General features: G+C 42.1%; 1 protein-coding gene across 4 annotated transcripts in view; it reads right to left on the bottom strand.

Annotated features, from left to right (window-relative positions):
• tp73 (tumor protein p73) overlaps positions 1–18,996 on the bottom strand; it is a 51,454-nt gene that overhangs the window by 25,236 nt on the left and 7,222 nt on the right. Inside the window, exons 1-4 of one of the 4 annotated variants that reach the window (XM_041846067.2) lie at positions 17,549–17,722; positions 12,606–12,701; positions 9,830–9,971; positions 1,133–1,384 (exon numbers count right to left, since the gene is read on the bottom strand). In XM_041846067.2, coding sequence (XP_041702001.1) covers positions 1,133–1,384; positions 9,830–9,971; positions 12,606–12,664 — 453 coding nt within the window. In that variant the 5' untranslated portion in view covers positions 12,665–12,701; positions 17,549–17,722. Of the gene's footprint in view, positions 1–1,132; positions 1,385–2,492; positions 2,909–8,015; positions 8,183–9,829; positions 9,972–12,605; positions 12,702–17,548; positions 17,723–18,996 lie in introns of those variants that run through there. The other 3 variants (XM_041846065.2, XM_041846068.2, XM_041846069.2) reach the window with 3 other exon arrangements.

The following is an 18,996-nucleotide window of genomic DNA, read 5'->3' as shown; positions in this document are numbered from 1 at the left end:
CAAATCACATCGCAGCAGCTCCCGTTTCAAGTGTCTTTAGATACATTCCTGGACTGTCCATTTAGTTTGGTCTGTTTGGGGTGGGGGTATGTCAAATACGTAAATGTCATTATAATTCTTCAGGTGAAACAACTATGAATATTGATATATGTTCGCAGGTTTCCCAGGTTTTCTCTTAGTATTCTCTCTTGCAACATATTGCACAAAAGAGGTAAACAAAACAAACCAGGATTTACTTTGAAACTAAAGAGATTAACTAACATTCTTAATCAGTTACTACAGTATATTGAAAAACATGTACAACCATTCATTGTTGTTCAGTGTTCAGAGCTGTATTCGTCAGGTGCTACAAAGTAATTGTAGCATCTGATTAGGGGGGACAATTTGTTGGACACGTGTTGCATGCACCTCACGTCTTCCCTTCACATGGTTTTGGGCTTCATACACTAAATGGCAGCATTTTGGATTGAGTCGTTGTACTGAACATTTTAGTCATGTTTGTGGTATGGTATCAATAACGGATCAGTTCTGGGATAAAAACATAATCGGTTGCAGCCAACAACCCATCTCATCAAGAGAACTTCACTGATCTAATGCAGCAATGTCAGTCCGTTCTCAGGGAAAGTAGCACCTTTAGTTTATGACTTTTACTTTACTTGTTAGTCAAGGGAAGACAGAGACACTGAAACAGATAATAAAATGAGAAACTCGAGAGAGCACAATAAAGAGAGAAAGAGAGAGAGAGAAAGAGAGAGAGAGAGCGAAAGAGTTGGAGAGAGTTAGAGAGAGAGAGAGAGAGAGAGAGAGAGAGAGAGAGAGAGAGAGAGAGAGAGAGAGAGAGAGAGAGAGAGCAAGAGAGAGAGAGAGAGAGAAAGAGAAAGAGAGAGTGAGAGAGAGAAAGAGAGAGAAAGAGAGAGAGAGAGAAAGAGTGAGAGAGAGAGAGAGACAGAGAGAGAGAAAGAGAGAGAGAAAGAGAGAGAGAAAGAGAGAGAGAAAGAGAGAGAGAGAGTCAGACAGAGACAAAACAACCCCTCACCATCCCGTTAGCTTGTAACATGTGCGTGCGCATGTATGTCTGTGTGTGTGTGTGTGTGTGTGTGTGCGTGTGTACGTCTACATGATCTCAACTCACCGTCCAGGTGGCAGACTTGGCGGTACTGGACTGCTGGAAGGTGACCTCGAAGCAGTGTGGCCCAGGGTAGTCAGTGTTGGACGGGATAGCTGGCGCCGGCGACAGGCCGTCAAAAGTGCTGTTGGGCTGCGAGTAGGGTGACGGTGTGGGCACTGCAGACGTGTTCTCCCCCGAGCTGTAGGGGCTGGTGGACGCCGCTCGCTGGCTCCCCAGGTTCGCCTCCATGCTGCTGCTCAACAGGTTGTACTGGGACTGCACAGAGGGAGGGAAGGAGGGAGGGAAGGAGGGAGAGAGGGAGGAGGAGAATGTTAAGGAAAAGGTAAGGCCCAACCTGGAGAGACACACAGGGATTTTTGGGCTCATCAGGGGGTTCGGATTACAACACTTGAAGAAGGGATTTTGGAGGGGTAGGGGAGGGGTAGGAAGTATTGAGGTGTGTGTTTTTTTGTCCTCACAAGGATAGTAAAACAAGGAAAATTCATACTAGTGGGGACATTTTGCCGGTCCCAACAAGGAAAAAGGCTATTTTAGGTTTAGGGGTTAGGTTTAGGGTTATGATTACAATTAGGGTTAAGGTTAGAATTAGGGTTAGGTTTAGGGTCAGACGTTAGGGTTAGAGTTAAGGTTAGGTTAAGGGTTAGGGTTAGGGTTAGGGAAAATAGGATTTTGAATGGGAATCAATTGTTTGGTCCCCACAAGGATAGTAAAACAAAAGTGTGTGTGAATGTGTGTGTGTGTGTGTGTGTGAGTGTGTTTGTTTGTGTAGCCCCCCACCCTGTATCCCCCCAGGGGGGCTGGGTGAGGTTGTAAAACATCAATGTAATCTGTGATCTGCCTAACTGCCTGCCAGTCCCATCTCCATGGCGGGCAGCTCTACTTTCCTCTCACCGCCACCACCACGAGGAGGGGAAAATGTGTAGCTCTGTGGTGAGTGGTGAGAAACTTCAGATCACTAGCCAAACTACCAGCACACATGGAGGGAAAAGCTAGAGAATAACAATCTTCAATGTAGAGACAACCTCAAAATCATCAATAATCAGAGAGGGAACGCCTTTGACCATAATAAAGTCTATACAAAGTCGCCAACTCGTGCAGTAACTGCTGTACTTGATTGAAGATTGGCACACAATTGATAATAATCAGTCATCAATATAAGCAATATCATTTTGCAATGGAGTGTGGAATACTATGGAGAACAACATAAAATGTATTTCCCCACCTGATCTCCCTTCATAACCTCTGGACAATCAAAATACTACTACTACTACTACTACTACTACTACAATGAGCTGGGCAAAAACAGAGGTATACAAGACAAGGCTGAACACACATAGACGTAAAATCAAAGACCAAGAGTTACCTTCTTTTTCACGTAGTACATCCTCCCAACTGGCTGTATTCACTTTCACACACAAACTGTCCGAGCAAAATAAAGCAAGACGAAAGAGGGAGCATAGCCTGTAGGGTCGGGTAGAGGTGTGTGCATCGATGGACACAACTCTCTCCCAAACACAGCAGCACCCTCTTCTCGAAGACCACCAAAGACCCTTTAACAGCAAAGGTTAGAAAAACCCCACCGATAGAGAGAATGACAGGGGATGGACTGAGAGAGAGAAAGAAAGAGGGAGAGAGACCCAAAAAATTGCGCCAGTGTTCTAATTACAGCATGCCTGGACTCGGACGACAACATCAGCGCAAGTACGCACACGCTGGTGAATGCATAGTGAAGACCCGCACAGCTAGGATAAACATTGTCTGTCTGACATCTGTCCCAGAGAGAAAGAGAGACAGAGAGGAAAGAGGAAAACACTAAAAAGTATAGGAGTCGGGCTCAAAGGTCACAGGAGGGGAGATAGTGGTGCACCCATATAAGGACAGTGCATGCGATTGTCTTTGGGGCAGCGGCCTATGTCATATCAATACTGAGGTGAATTCACACATTTTGACTGGGGTTTGTTGTTGTCAAGCAGTGGGTGGTGGTTCCCTAAGTGTTTAAAACAACGATGACTCATCGAAAGTAATTTTGATCCCCCCCTACCGGAAAAACCAAACAGTAGGCCTATTTCTAGCCAGAACCTAGCCATTCAGCATGCACCATGCACCATGCACCATTTGGGGAACTTACACCAAACACTACACTCTTAGAAAAAAGGGTTCCAAAAGGGTTATTCGGCTGTCCCCATAGGAGAACCCTTTTTGGTTCCAGGCAGAACCCTTTTGGGTTCCATGTAGAACCTTCTGTGGAAAGGGTTCTACATGGAACCCAAAAGGGTACTACCTGGAAGTCAAAGGGTTCTACCTGGAACCAAAAATCGGGACAGCAGAAGAACCCTTTCACTGGGGACGGGACATGTACCCCCCCACATTCTGAAATTGCATTTTTGTCCCCACAAGTTGTATCATTGGAATGTGATACAAAACATGGCAACGGTCTGCTTTAGGACCATGCGGACGCCTCCGAGTGGTCAGGTAGGCTGTTTGGAGTGTTTATCCAACTGGATAAAAAAATATATATATATACATACAGTGGACTCCAAAATTACTGGCACCCCTGACTGGCAATGCACAAACAATACTTAAAAAAATATAAACAATATAATTATAGAGATGAACTCAAAATACCAACATGAGACAAATACTGTACTATATTAATGTTCCAATGAAACCCACCAAAATCATTTATTGATTTAATTAAAAATCAATGTCCTCCAAATCAAGGTTTTACAATTAATGGCACCCTTAAAGATTATTGTAAATAACATCTTCCAAAATTAAACCAGGAATTCAATTCCACTTATTTAAGTTTATCTAAGTCTTAAGGAACTATATTGAGCCATTACATCACGTCCTGTTTCACTAGGGTCTAAAAATGAAGTAACACGCATGCAATATCCCTTTGTCATCCAACACCATGAAGAAAACAAAAGAACTGGGAGTTCAAAAGAGACAGATGGTTGTAGACCTTCATAAATCTGGTAATGGCTAGAGGAAGATCCACAAACAATTGAATATACTACTGAGTACTGTCAGGGCAATTATTTATTATTTATTATTATTATTAAAAGATATGGAGCAGTTGAAAACCTCACGGGTAGAGGACGCAAATGCATTTTGCCCCCCAGGATAGGGAGGAGGATGGTGCGAGAAGCAACAAAATCCCCAAGAATCACTGTGAAATTGCAGGCCTTGGTTGCGTCTTGGGGTCACCAGGTTTAAAAAAGCACCATCAGACGCCACCTCCACAACCACAGGCTCTTTGGAAGGGTTGCCAGAAGAGAGCCCTTTCTGACCCCAAGACACAGACGCAAGCGCTTGGAGTTTGCCAAACGTCATTTAAATTATGACTGGAAGAAGGTGCTCTGGTCAGATGAGACCAAAATTGAACGTTTTGGTCAGATACAGCATCGGCATGTTTGGCGTCGAAACAGAGATGCATACAAGGAGAGGCACCTCATACCCACGGTGAAATATGGTGGTGGGTCAGTGATGTTTTGGTGTTTTGGGGCTGTTTTAATTCCAGAGTTCCAGGGGCACTGGCTAAGATTGATGGCATAATGAATTCCACCAAGAATCAGGCAATTTTGGCTGACAATCTGGTTGCCTCTGCCAGAAGGCTGGGACTTGGCCGTAGGTGGACTTTCCAACAAGACAATGACCCAAAACATACATCATGATCCACACAGAAATGGTTCTGTGACAACAAAACAATGTTCTGCCATGGCCATCTCAGTCGCCGGACCTCAATCCAATCAAAAATCTGTGGGCTGAGTTGAAGAGGGCAGTTGATAAGCGCAAACCCAAGAAAGTGAAGGATCTTGAAAGGATCTGCATTGAGGAATGGTCCAAAATCCCTCCAAATGTGTTCCTTAACCTTGTCAAACATTACAGGAAAAGACTCCATGCTGTTATCCTTGCCAGAGGTGGTTGCACTAAGTACTAAATGAGGAGTGCCAATAATTATGAAACCTTGATTTTGGTGACATTTATTTTGTATTAAATAATTGTATGATTTTGGTTGGTTCCATTGAAACATTAATAAAGTACAGTATTTCTCACTTGTTGATATTTTGAGTTCATCTCTATAATTATATTGTTTATATTTTTTTAAGTATTGTTTGTGCATTGCCAGTCAGGGGTGCCAGTAATTTTGGAGCACACTGTATATATATATATATATGTCCCCCCCACTTCTTTTAGGTTATAGATAGCAACTTTTTTTCTAAGAGTGTACCTGACATGGTTGGTAAATGTTATCACAAATAACACATATAAGTATCTCATGTAAGGACAGTGAAAAAGTCATATAGGGACATATAGGGACATTAACCATGTCTACAGGGAGGTAGCTCAGTTGGTAGAGCATGGCGTTTGCAACGCGAAAATAAAAAATAAAATAGAATAATGTATGCACTAACTGTAAGTCGCTCTGGATAAGAGCGTCTGCTAAATGACGTAAATGTAAAAAAATGTAAATGTACACAGACAGTCACAAAGACTAAGTCATATTTGGACGGTCACTCATTCACATAGGGACAGTGAAAAAGCCAATCAGGGACAGTCACAAAGACTAAGTCATACCAGGACAGTCACTCAGTCACAGACCCATATTTACATCTATATATATGACTCTGCTCAGTCATACAGGGCCAGTCACTAAGTCATAGGGACATTTACTATGCCATAGGGATAGTATCCAACCCTTGCTCTGTGTGTCAGTGGGCTAACCAAGGTTCTATACACAGTGAGTTAGGAAAATGGGGCAGGATAGATTCTGGCCATGTTATTTGTTTACTTCAAAGCCTAATAAGTCTACAGATGATGCAACTATAAAGACCCATTCCTGATTAAACTAGGCTTGGGTTGGATGTATAGTTCAAGGCTTGCTCTGAGCATTCCTATAACAGCCTGTATAAATGAATGCCTATAAATGCATTCATATTGTAGTACACAAAGATGGTTCATAGAAAGTGTTATTCATATTTGTTTTACTGTTAATAGTATGAAACATGTATCTATTTGAGAGATAATGGTTTATAAAGGGAGTTTCCACTATGGTGAGACAAGCCCAGCTGGTGTTGTCATCTCTAGAAAACATTTTAGACAAGTTCATCTGAGGAACATAGTCACACAGGTAACCACACACACACGCTTGCACCCACACGCACCCACACGCACACACACACACACACACACAAACGCACACACACATGCACACACACACACACACACACACACACAGGTGTGCTATGTCATAATGTCTCAGCTTGCTCTATAACAAGTTGAAACAGAGCAAAAGGCAAAAGGCACCACTGCCACTGTGTGTGTGTGTGCGTCCTGTGTAGCTCAGTTGGTAGAGCATGGCGCTTGCAACGCCAGTGGGTTGTGGGTTTGATTCCCACGGGTGGCCAGTATGAAAAAATAAAAATGTATGCACTCACTAAGTTGCTCTGGATAAGAGCGTCTGCTAAATGACTCAAATGTAGAATGTGTGTGTTAGAATAGTGCACTCCCGGTGACCTACTGTTTGCGTCCTGAACTAATCATAGCATCTAAAACATTTCCATCTATCTTCTTATCAATTCACTGCGTTGAAGTAACACACTGGGCACACACTGGTTAAATCAATGTTGTTTCCACATCATTTCAATGAAATTACATTGAACCAATGTGCCCAGTGAAAAGAGACAATAAAAATAAAATAAAATTCCCTACCAATCAGGATGCAATGAAAAATGCATTTGATGGCATCATGCGTTTTTCTGCATGTCTAGACTAAGCAGAATATTTGGGAGGAGTAGATTAGTGCCTGGTAAGTGCTACCATGACAATTGGGTCTAAACTCTGATCATGAAGTCATGTGTTGAAGGTCTGCCCCCTATTGGGAGGAAATGGGAAGTGTCAGTAAAGAGGATAAGGTTAAGATTTGGGGAAAGTAAGCTGATCCAAGATCTGTACCTAGGGGCAATTTAACCCCAGTGCCAGTAAGAGTGTTTGTTATACTGGGGTAGGTAGAAGTGTCCCCTAACCGCTGGTCCAGGAGCAGCTTTTTTCTTTTACCATCCTAATGATTATGCTTAGGATTTCTTACTAATTCATTCATTAATTATTCTCTGTGAAAGAAAGTAGCAAAATTCAACTTCTTATATCCTATGTGTGATCATGGAATAAACATAACAAATCATTTTGTGCATTGAAATATTTCCCTTCAAAACTGTTACTGAACACCTGTGACTACTAGTCTCATAATATCATAACAATCAGAACTGGAATGGTGAATATAATTATTTATAGCAAACTCTATATCCCCCATCTACTCAATAAAGCCAACAGTGCGAACCAATGTCAATACAGTTGAGAAACATACCAACAATATGGATGGACTCCAGACAGTAAGTAAGCATTTCCCGGTAAGGTTGTATTTGGCGCATGTGACAAATAAAATGTGATTTGATTTGATGTATAGTTAAATCCATGAGATATATTATTTTGAGTAATATTACAGTAAAATGACAGTAAAATGACACAGATGTTAGTTACTCTGTGATAAATCCTAAATAGTATATACACAAAAAGCAAAAGAAGAACAGGAGGTATCCGACCTATCATTGACCCCTTATATCTTCATCCTCCCACCAACCACCCTAATTGAATAACCAGTATACACAAATTATGGTTCTGAGTAACACTGAGTACTACTGAACAATACTGTGACTGATTCCCAAATAGAACCAATGACACAAACCAACCAAAAGTAAGTTACCCTCGTAAAATTGACACATCAAAATGGCATCCACACAGGTATGTAGACTAAAACACATATACACCGCATAATACCAGAAATGAAAAAAAAAAAAACGTTTTTTCAAAGTCCCAGCCACCTTACCGTGGTGTAGTGCTGCGCAGGGTCACTAACGTACAACATTTTAGACGTCCTGTAGAGAGCGTAGTGCGGTCGTAAGGAGGATGGCACTCTCCTGACTGGACGGTCATAGATAGAACTGGGAGAAGGGGAGCGGTCAGGTATGGTAAGGTCAGGTATGATCAGGTGCGGTCACTGCTCTGAACCACACTAGTCAGGTTTCAGATCCACAGGCAGGGCAGGTGGACCGCTCACTAGAACCGGGTTGGGTCATGATGGAGGAACGATGTATGAAGGTTCATTTGCTTCTTTTGACCTGCCTCCGCTGCTGGTCTTGTCTCGGCCCTCTCAACTAGTCCTGCATCTAACAACAAATGTAGGACCTCCCATTTTTTTGTCTCATGACTATTCATTAACTAGCAGGGCAAGTCCAGCCTTGCCCAGTGATATATTGGATCAGTCCAATATTGTACATCAGAAGGCTTGTTTGTAATTGAATGACTTGTCCTCTTCTCATAGATTTTGGTTGGGTGAGCATTGTTTGATTGACTGGTGTTCAGGTTAAAAAAACACACTCTCTAGTCCATTAGTGCCTTCCTCATAAAGCACTGACAAGGTATCTGTTTGCCAAACACATTGAAAAATAATTGAAGTCGTCTGTTTACAATAGAGAGCAGTGTCTAAACATTTAGGAACTCCTGTTATGGCAGTTCTAGACTGTTGCAGCTGTTTTAGACACACACACACACACACACTACAGATGGCAGAGCAGCAGTTTGTGTGTGTGTGTGGGGCTTGACTTGCTCCTCTCTAATTAAGGTGTTAACCTCCCCCCTAATCCCAGACCACTCACCACGGAGTACTGAGGGAGGGAAAGGGCTCCGGAGGAGAGGGAAATGAGGAGGGAATCTCTACTTCAATGGAGGGAACCCCCCCCCACCAACTGGGGCCCCAGCCCCAGCCCCACCAATACATGAACAACCCTGACCTGATACCGGCTAGTCGGCTAGTGTCCACGCATGTCACACCGCCACAAAGTCAACATGACAAGAAAAGCATAAATCCATTCAAAAATACTAGTCCAGCATATACACTGAGTGGACATGCTGACATGTGTACATGTATGTACATGACGTAGACTGACCAGGTGAATCCAGGTGAATGCTATGATCCCTTATTGATGTCACTTGTTAAATCCATTTCAATCAGTGTAGATGAAGGGGAGGAGACAGGTTAAAGAAGGATTTTTAAGCCTTGAGACAATTGAGACAAGGATTGTGTATGTCTGCCATTCAGAGGGTAAATGGGCAAGACACAAGATTTAAGTGCCTTTGAACGGGGTCTGGTAGTAGGTGCCAGGCTCACCGGTTGTGTCAAAAACTGCAACGCTGCTGGGTTTTTCACGCTCAACGGTTTTCTGTGTGTATCAAGAATAGTCCACCACCCAAATGACATCCAGCCAACTTGACACAACTGTGGGAAAAATTGGAGTCGACATGGGCCAGCATCCCTGTGGAACGCTTTCGACACCTTGTAGGGTCCATGCCCTGACAAATTGAGGCTGTTCTGAGGGCAAAAGGGGGTGCAACTCAATATTAGGAAGGTGTTCCTAATGTGTTGTACTCAGTGTATGATGGTAATTCAATAGTCTTTATAAAACAGCTGTATTTGCGAGAGAATGTAAGGACTAAATCTTATCATAACTTAAACTTCCTCAAATCTCCAAAGCATGATTTTAGGCACATTCTCAGGAAGTTAGGATTCAGTCCTTACAGTGTATTGTTCATTGAATTAAATTGTGAATTAAATTGCAGTTGAACTAGACTTTCTCTTCCTACCATGACGTTGTCGTTCATGTCCCTCATGTGGTAGATGTCCATGCAGACCTCTGTAGCGTTACTGGGGGCGCTGGTGGAGGGGGCCACCCTCTCCCCAGAGTGACCCCCGTGGGGGAGCTCAAAGTAGGTGGTGTCCGGTTCTCTGGGGGGTCAACAGAGACACAGTCTGATCAAACACTTCTCACTCAGATCCAAAGACAAGGATCCATCATCACTCACGTATGAACAAACGGACCAAAATCAAAGAAAGAGAATGGCCCCAATTGAATCTGTCGTGGGAAGATTCTGCGTGTTTACCAAGATAATCTGTCAGGGCTGTAATAGAATGGCTGAGATAACTAGCAGCAGTAGTTCCTGTGTTTGTGTTTTCGTCATTGATTATTTAGACGAATCAGGATTGGGCGAAGGCGGTGCTTAATTTTTTAACTGGGAGTGGTGATTTCAAGCCTGTGTGCGCAGTAGTTAATTAGCAGAAGGAGGGGGGGGTCTTTGCTGAGAGTTTGTGGCGACTTTGCTTCCTCTCTGGCACAATGGAACTCTGAATTGGTAACACGTTTGAACCCAGAAGCAGAGCCGGTAGAAAACTTGTGGCGAGACAGCTTTTGCCCCAGTATTGTTCAATCTGGTGTGGCGCTGCCACACGACTTTCAAAGCAGCAGCACTGACCGGGAAAGTTACTTCTCAGCGCATTTTTGCGTTCCAGTTCAGCATTTACCTGCTCTGTTGCAGTCTACCATTGAAAACCATTGAAGACTACACGCAGAAAGGTTGTGCTATTTGTATTTGAGCAATATGATTGGCCATTCATTCAAGCACTACTACGCTCCCGAGAGTCACAATATTTCGAGCACTCGATCAGTACAGAAGTTGATAGCTACCTTCAAACAGCACACACGAGCTGTCCTGTGTAAAAAAAAGCACTGAGCTTATTTTTTAAAATAAATATTTTTTATTTTTACACCTTTTTTCTCCCCATTTTCGTGATATCCAATTGGTAGTTACAGTCTTGTCCCATTGCTGCAACTCCCGTATGGACTCGGGAGAGGCGAAGGTTGAGGGCCATGCGTCCTCCGAAACACGACCCCGCCAAGCTGCATTGCTTCTTGACACACTGCCCACTTAACCCGGAAGCCAGCCGCACCAATGTGTCGGAGGAAACACTGTACAACTGGCGACCATGTCAGCGTGCATGCACCCGGCCCGCCACAGGAGTCGCTAAAGCACGATGGGACAAGGACATCCAAGCCGGCCAAACCCTCCCCTAACCCGGACGACGCTGGGCCAATTGTGCGCCGGTCGAGCCCGGGTCTGTAGTGACGCCTCAAGCACTGCGATGCAGTGCCTTAGACCGCTGCGCCACTTGGCCCGAGCTTATTTATTTTATGAAAGTGATTTACAAAAGTAAACCCTCAATTGTGAACACACTAGCAATATGCTGGCTACTGTTTATAGTCTGCAAAAAGAAAGCTACAAAAATACACTTTAGCATTCGTCTTGGCTAGCCTACTGTAGCTAGGTCATATCTCTTTTGGAACGTTCTACTAAGCTAACATATGGAATTATTTTAATATGGTCATAAGATGGATCATTTAGCTATTTTGAATTTTAGGACCCCTTTAGTTATCCCAAAAAATATTTAAAAAATGATTTGATAAAATATTGAATTTGGCCTACTATAGCCCATTGAAACGCATTGAATAACACATTCATAAATGGAGTCAAAAAATACATCATAAAGAATAAGGTTATTCCACAGAGGGGTCATATTAGTTTGTAGCCCAAACGGTTCAGACGCTACAGACAGAAGTTTGAACATCAGTATTACTGACTTCAGACAAGTCCTGTGGGGCTTGTGAGGGTCGTTGAGCAAAACGGAGAACACCATCACAGAGTGGTTATTATTTGTAGGCGAAACTGTTCAGACGCTACAGATGTTTTCGGAACGTCTCATGGTCTGACAAACACCGCTGTAACTCGGCCACCTTCCACCGCAGATGTGGAAGCCCGACATAGACGGATGCGGTGGATTGAGACACAGCCCATGCAAAAAAACCTCGAGCTTAAATATCTCTTGCTTAAACTGACCGATTTTGATGGGGATTTTTTTATTATGTTACTTATATTGTCTTAGTGTCAATAGATTCTTAAGGATTTACAGCTTTTTAATACACATCATAAGAACCAAATATAGCCTATTAATAGCTGCATATAGAGAGAAAGCATGCCAACCTGTAGGCCCTTTATGACCCCAATGCATTTAAAAACTACTCCATGTCCGGGCCAAAAAAGGTAATGTTGGACCCTGTCATAGACTGACCAGGTCATGAGATCAGGAAAAACTCCAGGCCCCAGAAAAGACACATACAAATTTTGCCACAACACTTTTGAACCTGTGGTGCCAACTCTGTAAATAATAAGGCTGACCAAATTTCACGAGAATCTACTTCTGGGTAACTGAGATTAGCCCCAATTCAATTAATTGCTAATAAGGAAAAAAAATTGGCTACACTCTGAATGTTTATGGCCAACTCTTTTGGCACATATTAGCTGTTGAATAAAATAGCCAATTCAAACACTTATTTCACAACTCAATTATATTTGTATTAAACGAGCAGAAACAAAGCACCAAAAAGTTAAAAGATCTAGTCAGAATAGATTATGCAATGACATAAAATGTAATTTAAAGTGTAATAATTATCAACAGATAACAAGGAAATTGCATGTCTGGTCCGATCATGGCGTCACAGTGTGTGTGTGTGTGTGTGTGTACACTTACAAGGTGCTCCACAGGTGCTCGAAGGTGGTCCCCTCATCAGCAGCAGTGGGCTGGGACATTTTGGCAGGGGGGTAATCCACCGAAGGGTAGATCACTCTGTAGGGGTCAAAAGTCAACTAGAGTTACTACTGGAGTATCTCTGATATACAGAGGCATGAACTGTCTCTGACACAAAACCTAGGTAACATTTTACATTTAGACTAAAGTAAAGGGTCTCTAATTATTTATTACCTTTATTTTGTATTATTTTATATTGTATTTTTTTATTTTGTATTCTTTCTTAAAACTGCATTGTTGGTTAAGGGCTTGTAAGTAAGCATTTCACTGTAAGGTCTACACCTGTTGTATTCGGCGCATGTGACAAATAAAATGTGATTTGATTTGATTTGATCTATAAGTAGTTGACAGACTGTTAGTCATTTTTTTATATATTCAGATATAAACAGTGAAGAGGAGGCTAGGTAAAGAAAAGGTTGGGAACCACTGGGCTAGCTAACTCATCCCCGTTCACATATGTGAACTCGCACAAAACCTGCACATCTGACTAACCAGGTGGCTATAGGCCCTATATATTAGCCTCTGTTCATATCAAACAAACCTTACAACTACATCCTTGAAAGGAGAAGGGAGAAGCACAAAGGTACAATCAGACGTGTTACCAGGGGAAGTGATTCACTCAGGGTTATTTTATCGATGGCCGATAGGGAGTGTAATGACCGAAAGGCCTGAGTGTGTTGATGATGTGCTGGGAGTGTGAGTGCGACACGCACGCACACACGCACAGACACACACACACACAACCCTGTCTCTTGGTGCTGCTGTTTCCAGGTGTGATCACACTGGGTATGGGCCCAGTAGACTGGCACAGGGGTGTCAGGGGCTCGACATGCCTGGGCCTGCCCGCTCCTCATCGCCTCACCCCAAGAGAGGACCACGTGCCACGTGGCATCGCACACCACTTCCTCCTTCCCCTTCCCACTCAAAAGGATGAGGGCCCCACCTCTCTCCCCCATAGGAGGAACTTCCAATCAAGGTTAAATATTGAGCTCTGTGAGCGTGGAGGCTTCTGAGCTGCAATAATTAATATGTATAGGCCTAAGTAGTGGATATTGATTAATGTATGACTGAAACATATATGACTTGCAAAATATGACAGATGGCTTGGATTAGAATCTCTATTTATGTTTGCTCTGCGCCAAACTATCAAACTCAGATAACCTCCCTGGCCTTGCTTGTTTGAGTGACAACTCCCTCTTGTGGCACTTTAATATAAACAAACTATATTGACACAGACGTCTGATACACTACATGACCAAAAGTATGTGGACACCTGCTCGTCGAACATCTCATTCCAAAATCATGGGCATTAATATGGAGTTGCTCCCTCCTTTTCTGCTATAACAGCCTCCACTCTTCTGGGAAGGCTTTCCACTAGATGTTGGAACATTGCTGCGGGGACTTGCTTCCATTCAGCCACAAGAGCATTAGTGAGGTCGGGCACTGATGTTGGGCGATTAGGCCTGGCTTGCAGTCGGCGTTCCAATTAATCCCAAAGGTGTTCAATGAGATTGAGGTCAGGGCTCTGTGCAGGCCAGTCAAGTTCTTCCACACCGATCTCTACAAACCATTTCTGTATGGACCTCGCTTTGTGCACGGTGGCATTGTAATGCCGAAACAGGAAAGGGCCTTCCCCAAACTGTTGCCACAAAGTTGGAAGCATAGAATCGTCTAGAATGTAATTGTATGTTGTACCGTTAAGATTTCCCTTCACTGGAACTAAGGGGCCTAACCCGAACTATGAAAAAAAGCCCCAGACCATTATTCCTCCTCCACCAAACTTTACAGTTGGCACTATGCATTCGGGCAGGTAGCATTCTCCTGGCATCCGCCAAACCCAGATTTGTCCATCCGACACCACTCCAGCCGATGCTTGGCATTGCGCATGGTGATCTTAGGCTTGTGTGCGGCTGCTCGACCATGGAAACCCATTTCATGAAGCTCCCGACGAACAGTTATTGTGCTGACGTTGCTTCCAGAGGCAGTTTGGAACTCGGTAGTGAGTGTTGCTCCAGCACTCAGCGGTCCCATTCTGTGAGCTTGTGTGGCCTACCACTTTGCGGCTGAGCCGTTGTTGCTCCTATATTTTTCCACGTTGAAAGTCACTGATCTCTTCAGTAAGGCCATTCGACTACCAATGTTTGTCTATGGAGATTGCATGGCGGTGTGCTCGATTTTATACACCTATTAGCAACGGGTGTGGCTGAAATAGCTGAACCCACTAATTTGAAGGGGTGTCCACATACTTCTTGTATATATAGTGTAGGGGTTTCATAGATCAAGTAATCATAGCCTATACAATGCAATGGACCATAAAACACACCAAAAGTGACCTTTGTGTTGAAGCAGATGGGTATGCTAATGGTAAATTCATCCAGACAAAGCCATGATTTAGCAAACAACAACAATAACAACAAACACTTCATATAAGCACTGAACAAATCAGCATATTGACAAAAGCATTATGTTAGATAAGCATGGTGTAAAAGCTACATCATGTCCTGTTATATCCTGTTACATAATTTTGTACATTCATGTGCAGGGTTCATCACCTGTCCCTGTAGGATCATTATTTTTTGGTTCCAGGAAGAACCCTTTTTGGTTTCAGGTAAAATCCTTTCACCCAATGAAGAACACTCAAAGAACCAGTTGGTGAAGGTCCTATGGGACAGCCAGAGAACCCTTCATGAACCCTTTTTTCTAAGACTATATAACTATAGCCCACATGAGAGGCTACAATAGGTAATTATATATTATTCAATTGAGAATATTTTTTTCCATAACTGGAATATAACTGGAATATCATTTCCATTGCTCAAATTGGCCTCAAAATTATGGAAAAAATTACACAGCACGATAACATTTTACAATAATTTCCTAATTGATGTGTTGCTAATATTACCGCAAAATTCTCCTAAAGCAGGATTTCTGAGTTTTCGATAGTCTCCAACACAACTCATTCTTGAACACGTAGTCCCTTCCTTCGACCACCATAAAGCTTTGTATATTTACTAGTGCGCACAACGAAGCGTCATATCTCCTTAGCAACATTGTAGAGCTGGGAAAAAAAAACTGTGGCAAAGGTTCGTGGATTTAGGGTTTGAAAGCACGGTGCGCACAAATGTGAAGAAGTTTAACCCCTGTTGGAATCAAGTTCATTGATGCGCGTCGATAATAATGCATGTGCACAGCAATTACGCTAATACAGCAATTAATAACCATGCTAAAAAAAAGCACGTTTGGGCATGCATAAAAATGAATACTTGTGCATTATAGGCTTGCCGTGATGACACAGACACTAAAAGGTGAAAATGATCTGCTGTAATGTCAACAGTCTTGCGTAATCACTAAACAAACAAACATGCACACACACACACACGCACGCCCGAGCGCGCTGACAGACAAACAGACAGACCAGGTAACCTATGGACGGATGAATTTCCATGTTGAAGCTGGGAATTTATTTTGAAGCAGCTGCTTGCTGGTTAAATTAGGTTCCCGCTATTCCCGTGGTAGCTGCCGCCTTGAGAACTGTGCAGAACTGCACTTGGAGTAATTGAAGAATGGCAGGGGATTTAGCATGAAGACATAGATTTCCACCTGGACATGGTGGACGCAACACACATTTCACTTACACAGGAAGGTCCATGCAGCTATACCAATTTTGGAATAGAATTGAAATGCGATCTGATTAGAATTAAAATGTTTACATTTTGTATGAATAGGTTATTAGATCAAGGAGATTAGAGATGACTGGATAAGTGGTCCTTAGTAAGAGGCAGTGTAGGGCCTATGCCTTTTATGTGATATTAAAATGGAATATCACATTAAATCAAAACTGTTCCATATCCCAATAAATATCCTAAATGCATTGCAATAAGGGCAACAAGCAACTAAATAAAATAGGCCTATCGAATTGCACATTGATGCGTGGGATATCCTGATTTAAATTCACCTGTTCCACGCCCAAGTTGGAAACACCATGTAGCGCCCATGACAACGACCAGATAGATACACAATACAAGCCAGTCCTCCTGGGTAATTTGCCCTCCTGCAAACTAGGCTAATACCCGTGTTGTGGGAGAAAATTCGAAATGCCATTTGTCTTACCCATATTTCCACAAATACAAATTAGGTTGACTGACGAACTTTTAAAATCTGTGAAATGTAACTGAATCTACGATGATAGTGTATTTCAATTTAACGGGAGTAGATTTAAATAGCCTGTCAGAAAACAAAATACATTTTTATATTATTATTATTATTATTATTATTATTCGTCTCTTACTATTTCTAGTCTATTATTATTGTTATTATAGCAATACCATAATAATGATAATATATTTTCACAACTTATTTTTCCAGGTTTCGTCATCAATAACTCTCTCAAAAAATTAGAACTTCTGAAATTGAGTCTTTATTTTCCTATCAAACTTATCAACATATAGCTATTGTGTAGCCTACTCTGAACACCGTACAATATTTTTAATGCATTCTTGATTTTTTTTGTATTGACAAGGACGGTTGACAGAAAAACGATGGGTTATGTTTGAGTTTTGTTTCTCCAAGTTGGTATTGTTGGTGCTTAACATGTTTATACAACTCAACTTGACTTGTAAGTCAGTTTACCCTTTTAAATCAGAATAATTGGCAGGAGTTTCAGTTTCTGTTCAATATAATATTTTGGAGATGCCAATTTCCCAAATCTTCTTCTGAATATTGCTTTACAGACCTTTAACTATGTAGTAATGCTCAAAGTATGATTTTTATATGGAGAAATAATTGTAAAGCTGTAGGCTAATGCCCTTTGTTTAAACATTGCAAGGTGACTGCTTCCCATAACATCATTAGACCTATGTGCAAACTGCAAAGACAAGAACACTTACCAAACAAAATGAGCGTGATCCAGTTTGACTACGTCCAAAAATAATGTGGTAGTGATAAACAGCTTATTATCCTTTTTATAACATGTCTCATATCTGTAACATTCGTCAAAAATCAAGCCATCGATTAAAAAGCACACATTATCGAGTCTTTTTTTTCTCCTTCCAGAAATGGCTGACCACTCACGACGAAGAAAATCATTAGATGATAAAGCGAGGAAACTTTAAGTGTCATGAGCTTCCTCCGGGAGATTGTGTTGTTGAGATTTAGAGTTGGGTGGGATTCGGGTGACAGGAGGAGGTGTTAGCCGCGGTTTGGGCGCACATAAGCGGGAAACATTTTCCTAACTCACTAGGGGGCACATGGAGGCAACTGCTAGATAAACCATTGGGAAAAGAGTTCTAACAATAAAGCTTTGAAACGAAAATACGTTGTTTTATACTTGTGCATAGCCTATCTAAAGGCTACATAGTTTTAAACTTCTGCAACGCAATTATTATATGGAGCACTAATAGTACTATCCTTAAATAGCCTCGAAATGATTAGGACTACCGGAGATCACTGTCACATTCCAATTTCTAACATATTTTAGAGTTAAAATATATATATATGTAACATTTTTCAGACAAGAAACAATATCTCGCATTGTAACAATGAGGGAGTTGTATTAACTTGAGCTGCTGTGCGCAGGGCTATGACCCATGAGGTGAACGGGCAAAAACGAGGTCAAATCATTATGTCAGTGCCTTAAGGTCGGAAAGTCTGAGCTCTAGAAATGCGGCGTTCACATGCTAGTCGGAACTAGGAAACTCTGAAATGTCAATCTTGCTAACTGGTTGTAGTTAGGGTACTTGGGGGTAACTAGCCCCCTGGGGTAACTGCCCCCATGTAGTAGCTTCCCCCCTGTAATTCACATTAAGACCACAAGATGTCATGAAATTATTTTCCCAACGCTTTCTCTGGCTGCCACTGCTCTTCCTCAACAAAAAATGTCCTCTGTGTCATCACAACTTTTGGAGATATTTCAACAAAACGATTTTGTGGTAAGTTGATCTAATTTTGTAACATTTTGAAAAGGTTGTAGATATATTCCAGTGAAGCTAGACCTATAATTGTTTTTTTAAATATACAAGTAGGAAAGCCTTAAGATATAATCCATTTGTTTAGAGAGAAAAATGTTGATAATGTTGGAGTAAAGTAGTAATATGTTAGATGAGTGTGTTGGGGGCAACTCGCCCCCCCCTTACTAGGGGGTAACTGGCCCCTGGGGGCTAGTTACCCCTTTATGGGTATGAATGTGTTTCTACCTGTCATTTAGACAATGACTAGCCCAGTTAGTGCTAGTTTATGCTAACTTGATGGCTAGCAACTTCACTAGCAGTAAATGCTAGCCAGCTAGCTAGTTAGAATAAGCTGCTGGGAGTGCTAGCTAGCAACCTTACTGCAAGAT

Source organism: Coregonus clupeaformis, chromosome 24 (genome assembly GCF_020615455.1).
Source record: "Coregonus clupeaformis isolate EN_2021a chromosome 24, ASM2061545v1, whole genome shotgun sequence".
Taxonomy (NCBI): Eukaryota; Metazoa; Chordata; class Actinopteri; order Salmoniformes; family Salmonidae; genus Coregonus; species Coregonus clupeaformis.
This window is presented reverse-complemented; position numbering and strand designations above follow the sequence as displayed.